We start from the raw sequence: 17,979 nt of genomic DNA, 5'->3' as shown, positions 1-17,979 counted from the left end.
TTGGTGTGTCCCCAACGTCCCTCCTTTCTTCTCTTAACCTTATCACCTGCACAGGTACACAGAGTGGAGGGAGAGCAGAACTTGATATTTGACCACCACCTTTTTTCAGCTCAGCCCTGACTCAACTTTGAAGATGTTCTCTCCAGGTTTGGTTGAGACTTCCACATTACTTTTATTTCTTTAATCCACCTGTCTTTTTGTATATTATCTGTCCCTAATGCCATTGTAAACTGCTGTTTGCATCTTTCTTTCACTTTTAACCTTCATTGTCTTCTTTTCCCTCCCTTGAATCATTTATTCTTCTCTCCTTGTATTCTACAGTACAGCATCTCTGATTCATAGATCACATCTACTTTGACCGTACCAGATCTCATCAGTTCATTCGTTAGTCTAAGAGGACATTGGTGCCAAACTTGAAGAGATTCCCTCCAGTAGTTTCTCAGATATTGTGACCGCGGCCGTCCCAGCAGGGAGGCACAAAGACATGGACCACAGACCAGCAGAGATGATGGCGTGGACGCTCTGACTGCTGGTGCATGTCAGATGTAATGGGACATGGAATGAACTATTTCAGGGTCAAAGGAGGTGAAACAGAAGAGCACCACCACAAATAGAGCCTCTCTGAATGTTCTCTGTTTCTCTGTGAAACTTGTTTTGGTTTCCACTCAATGAAATGGTGACCCTCTCCATGGGGGGCTGGAATTACTGCCCGTGGTCTTGTTTTACTGTCTCAGACAACAATGATATGATTTTGATGTCGTCAGAGTTATATTACTACAGTCTTGAAATAAAGCATTTATACATTTACAGAGAGCCATAAAATAGATTGAACTGGGAGGACTGATGCTGAAAAAACAAGGGCATGGAAATGTACCTGGAACTGCCACCTGGTAGGTCTGCCCCTGAGACATGATGGGTCTAGAAGAAGGGATGGGGTGGGCTTGGACTTCAATCTTGTACCCAAAAAATAGACTGCACTGATGAAAATATTTGTCCACACCGGTCAAATCCATCCATCCATTTTCTATGCTGCTTATCCCGTTTGCGGTCACAGGGCTGCTGGAGCCTATCCCAGCTGCCATTGGGCGAGAGGCAGGGTACACTCTGGACTGGTCACCAGCCAGTCGCAGTTCTGACATATAGAGACAGACAACCAGGCATGCTCAAACTCACACCTACAGCCAATTTTAGAGTCACCAGTTAACCTAACAAGCATGTTTTTGGTGGAGGGAGGAAGATGGAGAACCCGGACAGAACCCACGCATGCACAGGGAGAACATGCAAACTCCGCACAGAAAGGCCCTGACTGGGAAGTGAACCCAGGACCTTCTTGCTGCAGCGCTCATTCCTGCGCCACCGTGCAGCCCCATCTGTCAAATCCAGGTGTTTTAATCAGACCCACGGTAAATAAAATCCTCATCCATCTGTGCAGTCTCAAACATCCGGAATCCTAAACAGGTCATTCTGAAGAGTTCACTGACTTCCAGCGTGGTTCTGTGATGCCACCTTTGACATAAGATGGTTGGTTAAATTTCATCCCTGCTGGATATTCCAGTCAGCTGTCAGTGATATTTTTAGAAAGTGGAAGAGTTTAGGAACAACAGCAGCTCAGCCATGAACCAGAAGACCAGGCAAAACCAAAGAGTGGGGTGAACGACTGCTAAGGCTCATGGGTAAAAGTCTCCAAGTGTCCCCTGATCCCATAGATAGACTTCCACTGGCATTACTGTAAACACTAAAACTGCAGAAGGAGCTTCATGAATGGGTTTCCATGGCAACAGCTGCATGCAAGCCTCACATCACCAAGTCTGACGCCAAGCGTCAGATGGAGTGTTGTAAAACACACCGACACCGGACTGTGGAGCAATGGTGACGCTTATTTAAAACCAACAAAATGAATCTAATGTAAGTTAAGACATGAAAAGTGACTGAGTATGTCTAAATGGCTAGTAACAGCTGACAAGGAAAATCATTTTCAGGATTTTGGGGGGCCCTGTTCAGCCCTGGCCACCTCTGGCTCCATCCCTAAAATGTTACTGGTACTGTTTTATTGCAACTACAATCCACCAGGAATTTTAAATCAAGATATTGTTATTAATTTTGTAGAAAATGTGTTCACCATTTACAGCATCGTCCCAATTTAGTTACAAGGACAGCATGAATACATTTTTTATCAAAATGTTCGTTTACAGAATTAACATGGTGGCACCAGCTTGTGCGGAAACTACGATGTTCAGTACAGTAAAGCACAATGTTCATGTTCAAATGTGAGCCATGTTTCATTTAATATCAAGAATTTGCCAAGGACCAATCAAAGGCCACATCTGGTCCCCGGGCCATAGCTTGGACACCCCTGTTCTAGACAATGCTATGCTTCCAACTTTGTAGCAACAGTTTGGGGAAGGCCCTTTGTGCCCCAGTGGACAAAGAAGGACTAGAAAGACATGGTTGATGAAGAACTGGACTGACCCACACAGAGCCCTGACCTCAACCCCATCCAGCACTCGGGGATGAGCTGAACAGAGATTGTGAGCCAGGCCTTCTGGCCCAACAACAGAACCTGACCTCATAAATGCTCTACAGAATGAATGGACACACATTCCCTCAGAAACGCTCCAGAATCTTGTGAAAGTCAGAGAAGAGTGGAGGCTGTTAGAGCTGCAGAAGGGGGGCAGCTCCAGATTTAAGAACATGGATTTGAATACAATGGCATTACAGTCCCTGTTGGAGGAATGGTCAGATAGCTGAATACTTTTGTCCATGTAGTGTATATTTAGTTTATCATTGACTTATTTGCAGATTTCCATCAAGTAAGCCTTTGTTGAGCTCTGGACCATCTACCTGACTGTGTCTTCTAATGAGTGTAATTTGATCATTTTAACCATAAATCAAAGAAATGTCTTTTTCACAGCTTGGTACAAAAACAGACAGTCCCATGATTTAAACTTGAGCACTGCAGCACAACCTGCAGAGGTGTTAAAGGTGCACAAAGAGCCCCGTCAGCCCTTCTTCAGTAATATCAGCTAAACCTGCAGATAAATGGGCTGTGAACCGAGTAAACAGCGGTCACATGTACGGACCAGATTTCAATTACCTTGCGGTTAACCCTGGCGAGAGGTCCCCATCGCTGCAGAGCACAGCAGCTCATCCCTGCATCCCCATCTCTCTGTTTCACTCGGCCCTCCTCTCTCTCCTCTCCTTCAAAATAAAACTCTTCTGCATGCATGCTAAGCTCGAGTCCGGCCCACTTTAGTCGTACTTGAACAGGACATGATCGTTTTATTCTTCATGGTAAAAAAAAGTGTAACTCTCTGGATAGCAGAGCTGAATGTCTTTTTAGTACCTTTATGAGGCTTGATGATGATGTGATACCACTGCTGCTGATGGTTTCTGGGTCAGGTGGATGTATTAAGAGCTTTAAGAGCTGCTATAAAAAACCATAATTGTACATAAGAGTCATAGAGAAGGCTACTCCTGCCAGTTTGCCAGCTTAACAGACATCCCCTCTCAGTTTTATTGCTTTTCTCATTGCTCTGCACTACAAACGCTAAAGCAGGACTTCTTTTGTTTAAGTGACTTCAAAGAGCGTGTCGGCAGACTTGTGTGTTTGCTGAATTATTTCCCTTATTCCTCCAAACTGCAGGTATTCTCTGGTGTTGACAGCAGCAAAGCAGTCAAGAAAAAATAGGAAATTTTGTATATTTTTGGGTCAAAATGTCACCGAGAGAGAGAATCATGACTGGATGACACAGTGGTGGTCCGTGAAGACTTAAAATGTCTTTCACATCTTCCTCAATTCATTAGTTTCATTGAAAACACACTCGAAACAGTGATATCTCCTCAGGTGCATGACCAAAGACAACTTAAAGAAAACTGAAAGGTCAGCAGACCACGACTTAAATCAGCTTTATAGCTCACTCTGGCTCAGCAGCTGTGTTGTGCATGGTCCCTGCTCAATAAATTAACAAACAAAAATGTTGTTTATAGCATTCAAATAAAAATAGAATATACTAGCGATCCGTTTAAACTGAGAAATCAGGAGAATCACATTCTACTTTAATGACTCTACATCAGGGGTGTCGAACTCAAGGCCCAGGGGCCAAATTCGGCCTGTGGAACAGTTAAATCCGGCCCGCAAGATGATCTCATATTTCTAACTGGCCCATCAGTCTGAGGTCTGCAGATTTCCTCAAGAATAAAAATGTAAACTTATCCTTGATGATTTCAGATATCCTTGTTCAGTCACAAAATCTGAAAAAGTAAGGAGTAAAAATGACTACATAAAAAGTCAGGAATGTGGGAAAAAAAAAAAATAATGTGTGTTTTAATTTCATATTTCCAATTTTGCATCTCACAATTTGGACTCAAAGTTAGGACTTTGACTTTTTATTCCATACTTTGAGTATTTCAACTCATGATATTGACTTCTTATATAATATCTTGAGCTTTTAGATTCATGATTTTAAATTTTCAGTCATAGTTTATCCTTATACTAACTATTTTGTATTTTATCTCATTTTTTCAACTCCCAACTCATGAGATTTGATTTGAGATTTTTTTTGTTGTTGTTGTTTTTGTTTTAATGGGACAATAGCCTATGCATTAACGGACATTTACATGTAAATACATTTATAGCCGATGGCTAATTTCCATCCCCAGTCCCATTAGCAGGTTGGTGTAAAACACAGAACAAAAATAAACATCAGTAAATAGGAATAAAACACACAGAGTATTAAAAGACAAGCAACATACATAAACTGTGGACAGTCTGAAATATAAACAGGCTAGGAGTTGGGGAACCATGGTAATTATACACAGCAAATTAAAAAGTGCTAGTGCTTATTAAAGTGCCAAGTGCTAAAGTGCCATAGTGCTAGCTGCCTGAACACTCAGGTCCTCGTAACATTGCACACTGCCAAAATTATTTCACAGAAATATAAAGTATATGTTGTATTGCACATTACCCTGCTGTCTAAGATTGTAAAGTGCCGTGTTTAAAGTAGTACTGCACAATGCCCATAGCACACAGCTGCACATGCAGATGTGTGAGTAAATATTGCATAATCCCATAATTCATAATCCCATAGTTTACCTTTTAAATTCAGATTTTAAAATTTGAATCATATTTTGACTTTTAATTTCATGATTGTAAATTTAATTTCATATTTTGACCTTTTAAACTCATCGTTTTGACTTTCTTTCTACTATATTTGCCTTTAAAAACATTATTTTTCAATTTTAATTTCATGTTTTGACCTTTTTGAACTAAAAAATGTACTTTTCTCAGATTGTGAGCAGGGTGCTAGGAACAGTTATGTAGACAATCTGCAAAAAGTTTGCAAACTGTTTTGTTGATCTCGGAGAGACGACACCCTCAGAATCAAACAGGGGAGACAGACTGCAGTCCTCATTCAAGGCCATGTATCAGAGAAAGTCTAGCAGAGCTAGAGAGGAGAGGAGAGGAGAGGAGAGGAGAGGAGAGGAGAGGAGAGGAGAGGGAAGGAGAGGAGAGTAGAGGAGAGGAGAGGAGAGGAGAGGAGAGGAGAGGAGAGGAGAGGAGAGGAGAGGAGAGGAGAGGAGAGGGGAGGAGAGGAGAGGAGAGGAGAGGAGAGGAGAGGAGAGGAGAGGAGAGGGGAGGAGAGGAGAGGGAAGGAGAGGAGAGGAGAGGAAAGGAGAGGAGAGGAGAGGAGAGGAGAGGAGAGGAGAGGAGAGGAGAAGAGGAGAGGAGAGGAGAAGAGGAGAGGAGAGGAGAGGAGAGGAGAAGAGGAGAGGAGAAGAGAGGAAAGGAAAGGAGAGGAGAGGAGAGGAGAGGAGAGGAGAGGAGAGGAGAGGAGAGTAGAGTAGAGGAGAGGAGTGGGGAGGAGAGGAGAGGAGAGGAGAGGAGATGAGAGGAGAGGAGAGGAGAGAGGGAGGAGGAGAGGAGAGGAGAGGAGAGGAGAGGAGAGGAGAGGAGAGGAGAGGAGAGGAGAGGAGAGGACAAGAGAGGAGAGGAGAGGACAGGACAGGACAGGACAGGACAGGACAGGAGAGGAGAGGAGAGGAGAGGAGAGGAGAGGAGAGGAGAGGAAAGGACAGGAGAGGACAGGACAGGACAGGACAGGACAGGACAGGACAGGACAGGACAGGAGAGGAGAGGAGAGGAGAGGAGAGGAGAGGAGAGGAGAGGACAGGAGAGGACAGGAGAGGACAGGACAGGAGAGGACAGGAGAGGACAGGAGAGGAGAGAAGAGAAGAGGACAGGAGAGGAGAGAAGAGAAGAGGACAGGACAGGACAGGAGAGGAGAGGACAGGACAGGACAGGACAGGACAGGAGAGGACAGGAGAGGACAGGAGAGGACAGGACAGGGCAGGAGAGGACAGGAGAGGACAGGAGAGGACAGGAGAGGACAGGAGAAGAGGAGAGGTGAATGTGCAGGTCACAACTTGTCCACGAGAGTGTTTTGGAGTTGTTGGATTGTGTATTTGATGAGTTTGATGAGGGAAAGCAAAAAACTCTGTCTGCTTCCACTGGGTCAGCTGTGCAGCTGGTATATCGGTCCCCCCAGCTTGCACCGACAACTAAAGAAAATAAATCTATTACTAAGACTATGAGAATTATGGCAATGGGCGAATTTGCCAAAATGCTGATGTATCCCTTTAAGTTATTGTATAGCAGTAGTAATTGCTTATGGTTGCATATATCGCCCTAGACCATACCTACTCACCACATCAACCCCACATTCACGAGGACTTTAATTTTCAACAAATTTTTTTATGCCCCTGGTAATGTGCAAGGACATCCAGATCACAGTCTGGGTTATGTCAGCCCTCTGTCCTGCCTGCTGGTGCCCTCAACCAGCTTACTTACCACATCCAAGCTGTACTGAAGCCTCAGTTTTTGCCCCAAAAATATCTTAAAGTTCTGCAGAGTACTGTACATGTCAGAGAGAAAAGCCAGCATCATTCTGCCCCACTAAATACCCGTATACAGACGTTACAGCAGAACAAAGACAGACATGGTGAAACTCTTAATTTAATACTAGTGTTCAAAGGTGCACAGAGCTGGTCTAACCCATAGCAGGGCTAGACGTAGCTATGTGGATTTGATGCAGAAGTCTAAATCAGGCTGAAGTCTTTTACCAGATCTCTGGATCACTGTTGGGTCCCTCTGTCTGAAGCTCATCTCTCTACTCATACAACACAATGGCATGCCTTAGGGATCCTCTGGGTAATTCTGGAGCAGCCATGAGTCAGGGAGGTTTGTTCAAACTGATAGCACTATTTTATTGAAGAAAAAAGTAAAAAATTGAAATGAAGGGCTGCATCTGCTCCCCTGTCTCTATCTCACTGCTCAGCCTCCTTCCACACATCCTGAAGCTTTTCTTTGTTTGCTTTCCAGTTCCTTCTCATTTCTATTTACCTATTTGTTATTCTACATCCCTCGTGTTTTTGTTTCTCCTGTTTTTGTTTCTCCATCCTTCCTGCCTCTTGTGTTTTTTTGTACTTACATCTGCCTGCTTGTCTTCCTACATACTTGTTTTTTCCAGTTAGTAGTTTACCTGCCAAAAAGCTGCCAGCAAGCTTTTCTATGGACATTCAGTCTGACTGAATACCAGTGAGCTGTCTGCTCTGGGGTCCTTTCCTTCTGCTTATTCTCTCTGCACACATTAAAATCAAACATCTACCGTTCAAAACCAAACATTTTCATTAATGAGACATAAACTGGCTGGTTTCACTAATCACAGAGTCCCGGTGCTTGCTTAAACTCCCTCAGTCTCCCACTCACATGCTGTGTCTCCCATCTCCCTTTGTCTTTGTCTGCAGCCGCCGCCACTCTGTTGGAGGATATTCTGAGCAGAGATGGATAGTGACTGCTGCATGACGTACTGATGCAATAGAAGAAGAGATGCACGGTTACTGTCTGTGAGCGTTTTTCTCTCAGTCTGCTGCTGAGCTTCAAATATTTTTTCATCGCTCTGAAGGTGAATAAGTAGCTTGGCAGAGAGAGACTGGATGGAAAAGAAAGATGGTTTCAGCATGTTAGTCCAAGTGGCCGACTCCAACACCTTCTGAGTGCTGACTGACATTTCTATCCAAGGCTGAGAACCAAAAATGTTAATTTCCAAAAAGAAGCATCCTATTAAATCCTGCATACCTCCATAAAGACAAGGCTTTTCCTTCATTTGAGTCATTTTAAGACACTAGAATAAACATGGCAAAGCTGATGGGTTGCCAGAATCCATGTTTCAAAAGGCCATGGGGGGGGGGGGGGCTGAAATCTGAATTTAGGTCTAACCTGAGGGTCTAACAGGGTCCAGATTTAACCAAAAACTGGCGACCTTGTTTTCACAGGTAATGAATTATAAAGGAAATTAAACAGCAATGATAAATCATTTTAAAAATTAAAAAAAAAGTCAAAATGCTTAAATATCACAGCATCAATGTTACTGTGTGTCCATGTCAAATGAATGAATGAATAAATAAATAAATAAATAAATAAAAAGGCTCAAAATCTGAGATAAGAAGTCAACTTTATGAGTCCTAAAGGTCAAAATACAAAATTAAAAGTCAAAAAAGGTTTTTAAAAGGCAAATATATGAGATAAAGACTTAAAATCATGAGTTTTAAGGTCAAGATATGAGAAAAAATACAAAATTGAGAGTTTAAAAGGTCAAAATAGAAGATAAAATTCTCGATCAGGTGTTCTAAAAGGGGAAATATGGGAATAAAAGTCAGAGTTAGGAGTTTAAAAGGTTAAGATAATATTTAAAATGAAAAATTGTGAATGTAAAAGATCACAGTATGAGAAAAAAAGGTCAAAATTATGAATTTAAAAGGTCAAAACATGAAATAAAACGTCAAAGTCCTAAGTTTCAGTCAAAATCCTGGGATGCAAAATGAAAATATGAACTGAATACACAAATTAATTTCTCTCTCTCTGTCATTCTGACTTTTTATGTTATTATTTTTACTCTCTACTTTTTCAGATTTTTATAACTCAACAAGGATTTTATTTAAATCTTAAAGGTTAAATCTGCAGACCTTATTCTGGTGAGTCAGTTTTAATTAATAAGATAAGATACATGATCTTGCGGGCTGGGTAAAACTGCACCGTGGGCCTCATTTGGCCCTACAGCAGGCTGATCTGAACTGGACATTTCTTTATCAACAGAAGAGCAAAGATTCACGCCAAAGGCCTAGAAAAGACGTCTCTGCTCCTCTCCTGCAGGAGTCTGATCTACCAGCTGGCTCCACTGATAGTGAACAATCCTGGACTGACAGGACAGAAGCTGCCTCTAAAGCTTGTGTTAGCTAGTTTACTCCTTGTCAGAGGCACACGCCTTCTTTGTCCTAAAGAGGTGGAAAACTCTCTAACAGTCTGAATCCAGAATTCAGTCACATGTAGATCTCAGTGTTTTCACATGTTTACAGCAACCATATTCCAACATATCTAGAGTGTAAAGACAAAAACTTTAGATCTCACTTGTCGGAGAGTATCTTAAACCAGCAGGAAAACAGCTTGATTATAGCTCATAATAAAGGGAATAAAGGTGCCAGAGAAAAGGCCTACCCACAGACCTGCAGTGGTCGTTCGTTATCTAGCTGCTACTTATGCTTGTTGGGGATGCTGCTCATGTTTGTGTTAAACAGAGATTATCAGAGTGGTTTTGTCACCATTGGAGCTATCTGAAGACAACAGATCTATCTTCAACCTCCATGTGTGAGACTTTTCAAAGGACGGTGACATTTGATGTGAGCTGACATTTCCCCAGGACTGCTAGAGAGATGGAACAGCTAAATGAAGCTACCATGTTTACATAGGTCCATAGAAACCTGACATCAGACAGAAGACCCCCCCCTCCAAACAGTCTGGATGTGACACAACCTTTAAGGACCTTCTTTAAACTGCACTGCTGCTCAGAATAAACTGGTGTTTCACCAACTAAACTGAATAATTTCACATTCTAAATCAGTGCTACTCAACCCTGCTCAACCAAAGAGCCAAATTATTTTAAAAATATCTTTGCAAGAGCCGCTATCTAAGAGGTGAAAAGTGGCAAAAATGGGTTAAAGTGGCAATAACATTAAGTTAAAGTGGTAAAATGGTCCAAAAGTGACAGGAGTGGCAAAAAATAGGTGAAAGTTAGCAAAAAATGTGATAAAATTGGCAGAATTGATTAAAAAGAGTTAGAGGTGAAAAAATAGTCAAAAAAGGTAAAAATGCAGCAAAAAATGAGTAACTCAAATAGACCAAAGTGGCAAAAATGGAAAAAGGCAGCTTAAATATGCAAGAAGGGGCAAAAAATGGCAAAAAGGGGGAAAAATTTGAAAATACCAAAACACAGGATAAAAGAGGAAAAAACTGGTGGTAAATGGCAAACATTGTTAACAAAAAATGAGTTACAGGTGGCAAAATTGGTCAAAAAATTGGTAAAAATTTGGCAAAAAAATTGTGAAATGAGACTTTGATGGGCAAAATTGGCAAAATTGTCAAAAAGTGGCAAAAAAGTGGCAAAAAATAGGTGTAAATATGCAAAAAATGGGGAGAAAAAGTGGCAAAATTGATAAAAAAAAATTACATTAGAGTTACAGGTGGTAAAAATGTTTTTTTTTTTTAAAGGTAAAAATATGGCAAAAAAATGAGTGAAAAGAGACTAAAACGGGCAAAATGGGAAAAAAGTGGCATTCAATGGAAAAAGGCAGCTTAAATTGGTGAGAAGGGGCAAAACATGGCAAAAAAGTGGAAGGAAATAGTGAAAAGGGGTAAAAAAGGGGCAAACTTTGGCTTAAAAAGCTGTAATAATAGATTAAAAGTAGCAAAAAAGGAGGAATAATTGTAAACAAGAGCAACAGAAACAACAAACAAAAAAATAAAGGTTGACAATTTAAGCCAACTGTACAAGAGTGATGAACAAACTGAATAATGGGTCATTTCTGAGGTTAAAGTTGACCTTTTTAAGGTTTTCTGGGGGAAAAATATTTCAAATAAAGACGTAAAGGAGCCACAAATCATCACAAAAGAGCCACACGATGAGTGTCACTGATCTAAATATTCAAAGGCGCTTAGAAGCATCAGAGAAACAAAGACCGACCTGTCGGATGGTCCTGGCCACCAGACTCTCCAGTACTGGTCCTCGGTCTTCATGAAGAAGGTGAACTTCATCCAAAATGAGGAGACGCACGATCTGTGAGAGGGCCACGTCTCCGACACTCTTCCTGGTCACAACGTCCCACTTCTCTGGAGTCGTCACCAACATCTGGAGCAAAGAGGAGGACATGATGGATAGGTCCGTGGTTTTAACTCTACTTTACTTAACCGACTCAAGAAAGACAGTAGTTAGATTAGAAAACTAAGACAACAAAGAAATAATACAACTTTATTCCATGCTGCCAGAAAGAAAAAGCAGATAAATGTTCTGAGAGTTTATAGGTGCACTAAAACTTTAAATCATACTGCTATGCTCCTGCAGTCCATTTATCATTACAGAGGCACTGAATCTGCATCTCTCAGAGGAAGTTAGTGTGTAAGTATTGAATGGGAATGAGGTATATTCAAATAGCTATGATGGTGTTTCAGAGAACCTCCAGGTCCACAAAAAGCTCTTTTGTTTGCTGCTGACAGGCTCAGATTCTTACTTTAAGCTTACAGCTACATTATAGACATGTAATGTGTGGATTTTTAATGTGGAAGCACGTCTCCTTTTTACCCTTAAACCACCAAATACTAATTTTACACTACAGGTACCAGACACAGCTGGTTTAAGTTTGCTGTAGTACAACATCTTCAGTTCTTCATACGTTTGAGAACTTTTGGATTCCAGGTGCTTTCAAAGATATAATCTCTGGTACTCCTGCATTTGATAGGACCTAAAATAGCATGGTTATGGAGGGAGAACATATTTTATGTATGTTTAAACCAAAGCTGCCAGACCAGAGGTAAAGACAGGGATAGGGAACTGGAGCTGGTGATGTGAGAACCAAAGCAGTGACACAGAGAATAAGACAACATTACAGTGACTGGTTAGAATAAAGCCTGGTCCTCTCTGGAGCTCGATTCAGATCAGGTTTTAGCTAAAGCATGGCACTGACGTTACATTTAGACCATGGAAGCTAAAGCTAACTAAAGGGCAGAGGGCGGAGTTAGACAGCTCATTAACATTTAAAGCCACAGAAACAGCTTGTTCTGAGCAGGGCTGTTTTTTTAGACATGCAAAAATCCAACACTGGAGGGTTTTTTTCCAGCAACAAACTTCACAGGCATGTTTTGGAGACCTTTGAGAACAATATAAACTTGACTTAAGGGTAAAAAAAAGTCCCCTTTAAAGTCAGTAAGACTTAATACTTAGTTACAGATCCTTTTCTTGCATTAACTGTATCAAGCCTGTGACCCACTGACATCACCAAACTTTTGCATTCCTCTATTGTGATGCTTTTCCAGGCTTTCACCGCGGACTCTTTCAGTTGTTGTTTGTTTTGGGGGTAACTCCCTTCAGTCTCCTCTTTAGCAGGTAAAATGCTCTATATGGTTTTAAGTCTGGAGATTGACTTGGCCAGTCTTGCCCCGTGGAACACTGCTGGTGTGTTTTGGGCTTCACTTTGCAGATTTTTAACACAAAATGCAAGTCCTACTGAACCCCCATACGTGGGTTTACATCTAAAAAAGTGCTCTGAGGGTTTGGCTACATTTCAAAGGTGGGAAAGGGGGTGTTACCTTTAACCCACCTGTTAATCAGGTTAGCCACACCTCTAATAATCTACAACTCTAATGACCAAAGTGGATAAGAAGAGCTTTTCAAACCATATCAGCGAGTTTATTTCTGCCGTATTGGTGTCAGTAAGAGTTTCTTCTTCAGGTTGACTGCAGTCTGAGGTTGTTGCTTGGTAAAATCTTCAGGAATCTTCCACAATTTCCTCCCAGATTCATTTCAAGATGACTGCTCTGATAAATGTCCCGCTCTCCTAACAGAATAACACACAGTGTGTAAAAGCAGAGAGTCACAGTCCCTCCACAGTACGATGTCAGACTCACGGATCATCAACGCCCAATCGCCCGTAGCTCATTACAATGCAGATAGAGGCACCTAAATCACAACAGCATCACAGAACAGGTGCAGAAATTACTCACATTATGTGCTGTTATATTAGCTCTGCAGTGACCAGAGTTTACCATGTCTATGTCAAAGGAAGCCGGTAAAACATGGCGTCCAAGGACTGTCACTGTGGTGTGATTCCTCTGCTAATCTAGAGTTTCTCTACAACACAAGCCACAAACCTCCCCTGGATCAAATATCAGCCAATCCTCCCTTAGTATGTTGCTTGGTTTATAATTCAAGAGCACTTCATTCTGGTTTTAGACTCAAAAAGCACTAAAATGCATAATTAATGTTGTGTGAACTGTTCAGCAGCCTGTCAGAGAATGGGCAAATTTCTATTAAACTCCTTCTGTAAAAGCAGTTCATTAAATCTGCTCCAGTTTGCATTTAAATCAATCCGTCCAGCCATTAGAGGAAGGCGCTCGAGAAAAGGAAGTGGCTGCTCCTAATTGGAGATACTGGTTCATCTAAATGGAGGCTGTGGTAAATGGAGCACAGGCCAAAGGGCTTTCTTAATGACCTTAAAAACTCAGTGAGGATGGATTGACTGGTTTGGCTGGATGCTGTTATTTAGCTGTTTTATCACTGATCTCAACAACAGAAATCAATCCTCTAGATCAGTGTTAGTCAAACCTGCTCAACCAAAGCGCCACATTGTTGAAAAACACATCTGCAAGAGCCACAATCTAAGTGGGGAAAGGTGCCAATTAAAATAAGTTAAAGGTGGCAAAAATGGTCAAAAAGCAGCAAACACTGGAAGAAAAGTTGCAAAAAAGTGACCAAAAAATGAGTTATAGGTGGCAAAAAGTTAGTTAAAATGTAACAAAAATGAGTGAAAAAGGACTAAAATGGTCAAATATCAAGGAAAAGGTGGGAAAAATGAGCAAAAAGCAGCAGCAAAAAGGTGGAAAATGGACAAAAAGTGGCAGTCAATCACAAAAGGCAGTTTAAATGGGTGATAAGTGGCAAAAAAGGAAAAAAGAGGCAAAAAAATGAGTCAAAATGGTCAAAGTGGCAAAAAAGTGGCAAAAAATGAGTGAAAAGTGACAAAAATGGGCAAAAAATAGGAAAAAGGCAGCAAACTGTTGGGAAAATGGGTAAAAAAATGGCATTTAATGCAAAAGGCATGGGGGGGAAGTGGCAAAAAGGCAAAAAGGGGAAAAAATTGCAAAAAGCAGGATAAAAGTGTCAAGACTGGGTAAAAAAGTGACAAACACTGAAAGAAAAGTGGCAAAAAAGGGGCAAGAAGTGACCAAAAAATGCATTTCAGGTAGCAAATACGGTCAAAAAGTGGCAAACGTGGCAAAAAATGAGTGAAAAGCGAGTAGAGTAGGCAAAAATAAGCAAAAAAGTAGGAAAAATGGGAATAAAGCAGCAAAAAGGTGAGAAAATGGGCAAAACATGGCATTTTATTGCAAATGGCATGGGGGAGAAGTGCAAAAAATGCAAAAAAAAATTCAAAAAGCAGGGTGAAAGTGTCAAAAATGGTTGAAGTGACAAACACTGAGAGAAAAGGTGCAAAAAGTAACCAAAAAATAAGGGAAAAGTGAGTAGAATTGGCAAAAATTAGCAAATAGGTCTGAAAAATAGGAAAAAGGCAGCAAAAAGGTGGGTAAATGGGCAAAAAGTGGCATTGTATTGCAAAAGGCATGGGGGAGAAGTGGCAAAAAAGCCAAAAATTTGCATAAAGCATGATTAAAGTGTCAAGAATGGGTGAAAAGTAACAAAAAAGTGGCAAAAATGGGCTAACAGCAGTAAAAATGGAATTAAAGTAACAAAAAAATTGCAAATAAGGGCAATAGAAATGTACAGACAAAAAATAAAGGTTGACAGTTAAGTCTGACAATGAAAGCCTGCTGTGTAAGAGTGGGAAACAAACTGATAAATGTGACTTGCAATGGATAATTTCTGAGGCCAACGTTTCCTTTTCAAGGTTTTCTGGGGGAACAATATTTTGAATTAACACATAAAGAGCCACACGTTGAGTATCACTGCTCTAGATTCACTGATTTGAAGTGTCCCATTAAAGATGTTGATGTTTTATAAAGGAGTCCAAATGTAAAAGCATGTGAAGATTCCTTCTATTTACTAAAGCAGAGAGCAGCAGGCAGAGGGAGGCTTGGACGTGTTTCAGAGGGAGGATTCAGAGCAGCAGGTTTGTATGCTCTCAGCGTGGGGACGATTTTTTAAAGCATGTCAAAACATTTTGGATTGATTTCCCACTTTAGAGTCCACTTCTGCTCACTTCACCGTGATAAAAAAATCAACCTCTAGAGACGTGAATATTGCATGAGACAGGTAATCCATCACATCTGCATCTCTTCTTTTTGGGTTAGATTTACATTAACATCCTCTGCTGCATCAGAGGATGCTTCAAAAACTGTACAAGTGGAGCTTTCATACACAAACATCAAACAGTTCAGGCTGAAAACAGCTGAATCACAGAGGAACTGGGTTCACATTTGTCAGTGTGTATCCATCCATTATTGGGGGAAAGCCTGGCCTGATAGCTTATCAATCACTGAGCTGGCACTCAGAGACAAGCTTAGGGTGGACTCACATAAAGCAGTGGTCCTCGATCTTTTAGGCCTGAGACCCCCAAAATAAAGGTGCCAGAGACCAGGGACCCCCCGCTGTACCTGAAAGTGGTTGAACAGCCAGGAACATTGAAGAATAGTAAATGGGGAGGCTTCTGGGACCCAGCCTAGACCCAACTGGGGGCCCATGGAGGTCAGCAAAACCATGGACTATTGCGAAGTTAAGCTGTGAAAACCATATTTTATATTTGACCTGAATAATAACCACTCTTATCAATGAAACAAATTTCTGTTTTTATTAAAATGAAAAAAACTTTTGTTAAAAACATAATTAAAATGGGTTAAAAATGGCAAAATGGGTTAAAAATGGCAAAAAATGGTGAAAAGGTGGTGAAATTGGATATTTAAAGAACATAAATGGGCTAAAAGTGGCAAAAATAAAATATAAGTGGCAAAAAATAACCCAAAAAAAAAGGGATAAAGTGGCAAAAATTGGCAGAAAAGTGGTAAAGTGGGATTTAAAAGTGGCTGAAATGGATTTAAATCGCAAAAAAATGGTGGAAATGAGGTGGAATGGGATAAAAAATAGATATAAACTGGCAAAAATGGGTAAACTGTGGTTAGAATGGGCGAAAAGAGGTGTAAAAAGGGGTCAACAGAGGCAAGAAAATAGGCAGAAAGTGGCAAAAATTGGTTGAGAAGTGTCAAAAACAGGCAGAACAAAGTAATGGGAAGGGTTTAAAATGGATAAAAATGGGTTTAAAGTGGAAAAAATATGCTAAAATTGGCAAAATTTGAGTTAAAAAGTGATGAAAAAGGGGTTAAACTTTGGCTAAATGTTCATAAAGTGGCAACAGTGTAATCTAAAAATATTCCTAGTTTTTTTTAAGGCATCTGGTGACCCCCTCTCAGTGTCCCGCGACCCCCAGTGGGGCTCTGACTCCAAGATTGAGAACCACTGACATAAAGGACCGAGAGTCAGATCCAAGTAGACTTGAACCCAGAGTCTAGTTCCAGTTGGCCACTCGGTACCCAAGTTTTCTTCCAGTGGAGGTCTCAGGCTTGATCCCTGTGTGTTTGGGAGAGAGAAGTGAACGCCACTGTGCTCGAGAGGCCTGCATTGGTGTCGTCCCTGTCCAAAATATGTCCACACAGCTGAGAGAAGAAGGGACATCCTCTTCATCTCAGCTTCTAACACAACATGCCTGCATACAATTTCAGAATAAAAGCTGAAAGGTGACAGTGTAGATGGTTTTTTTGACTATCATTCTGATTGGATAATTAATCTACCAACCAATGCACTGATAGACACTGATGGATCATTAAAACCCTAGTAACTGAAACTAAGGAGGGCGGGGCTTGACAAAAGGTCAATTTACTGTATGAGAATTCACTCAGAGAGGCCCTGACCCTGACCCTGACCCATACTGGTCAGGGATTAGAACCAGGAACAGTCCCTGAAGTAAATATTGGGCCACCATGAAGCCATACGTATCCATCAAGGAGGAAATTGTCTCCTTCATTTAATTTTCTTTTATTTTATATCCTTTGTTTTATTGTATTTTATTCTAGGTTATTTAATTGTTCTATACAATTTTATTTAGTTTAATTTTATCTTACTTTGCTTTATTTATTTTATTCTATTTTATTTTATTATTATTGTATTTTTATTTCAGAGGAGGCCATAACTGCTTTCCACTGTTCTTGCACTAAATATAATCCACAGAAAAAAGCAGCAAAACCTTAAAATAATGAAGTATAAATAATATTGATGAGTATATGCAGACTGTGTGCCCTTAATGTGAAGAGGACGACTGAATTCATCACTACTCTCTCTGCTCCTTCAGTCTGCAGGTGTAAGTGAACGTTTCAAACCTGCTGAGAGGATGTCAGGAGTCGTTCAGCATTTTAACAGACTTGTCTTCATTTATTCAGACTTCAGTGATTTCTGAAGTCTGAATTTAAATAAATAGGAACACAGCTCTTCTCTGTGTGAGAGTAAGAGCCGCCTTTCTTTTAGATTCTGTTTTCTAAATGCTAAATTCATGAGCTGCACGCTGGCTTCAGGCAGATTTGATGATTTATGTTCATTCTGTAGAAAACCTTGTTTAAGGAGTGTCACGCATGTTTTACATTTCTGCTGCTACCTGCCAGGTACACTGATTAATGTTGGAGTTTCTCCCTTGTTAATTCTGGCTCTGAAACATGTTCAGCATATGGGAGACGTCGCTGACATTTCCTGCAGCATTTACAGGAAAGCTTGTTATGATGTGATTAGTTAGACATCCTCTAAAGGTGAGATTTATGGTGGGCCATTTATCAAGGCGAAATACCTGAAGATGAACATTTACACTTTGGTAAATTCAGCC

At 40.8% G+C, this 17,979-nt stretch overlaps 1 protein-coding gene across 3 annotated transcripts in view; it reads right to left on the bottom strand.

Annotated features, from left to right (window-relative positions):
- ascc3 (activating signal cointegrator 1 complex subunit 3) overlaps positions 1-17,979 on the bottom strand; it is a 251,624-nt gene that overhangs the window by 131,768 nt on the left and 101,877 nt on the right. For all 3 annotated transcript variants that reach the window (XM_041793322.1, XM_041793323.1, XM_041793324.1), the window contains exon 11: positions 11,073-11,237. In XM_041793322.1, the coding sequence (XP_041649256.1) occupies positions 11,073-11,237 (165 nt within the window). The remainder of the gene's footprint in view (positions 1-11,072; positions 11,238-17,979) is intronic.

This window comes from Cheilinus undulatus, linkage group 8 (assembly GCF_018320785.1).
Source record: "Cheilinus undulatus linkage group 8, ASM1832078v1, whole genome shotgun sequence".
Classification (NCBI taxonomy): Eukaryota; Metazoa; Chordata; class Actinopteri; order Labriformes; family Labridae; genus Cheilinus; species Cheilinus undulatus.
The sequence above is the reverse complement of the archived record's forward strand: the minus strand, read 5'-3'. Positions and strand labels throughout refer to the sequence as shown.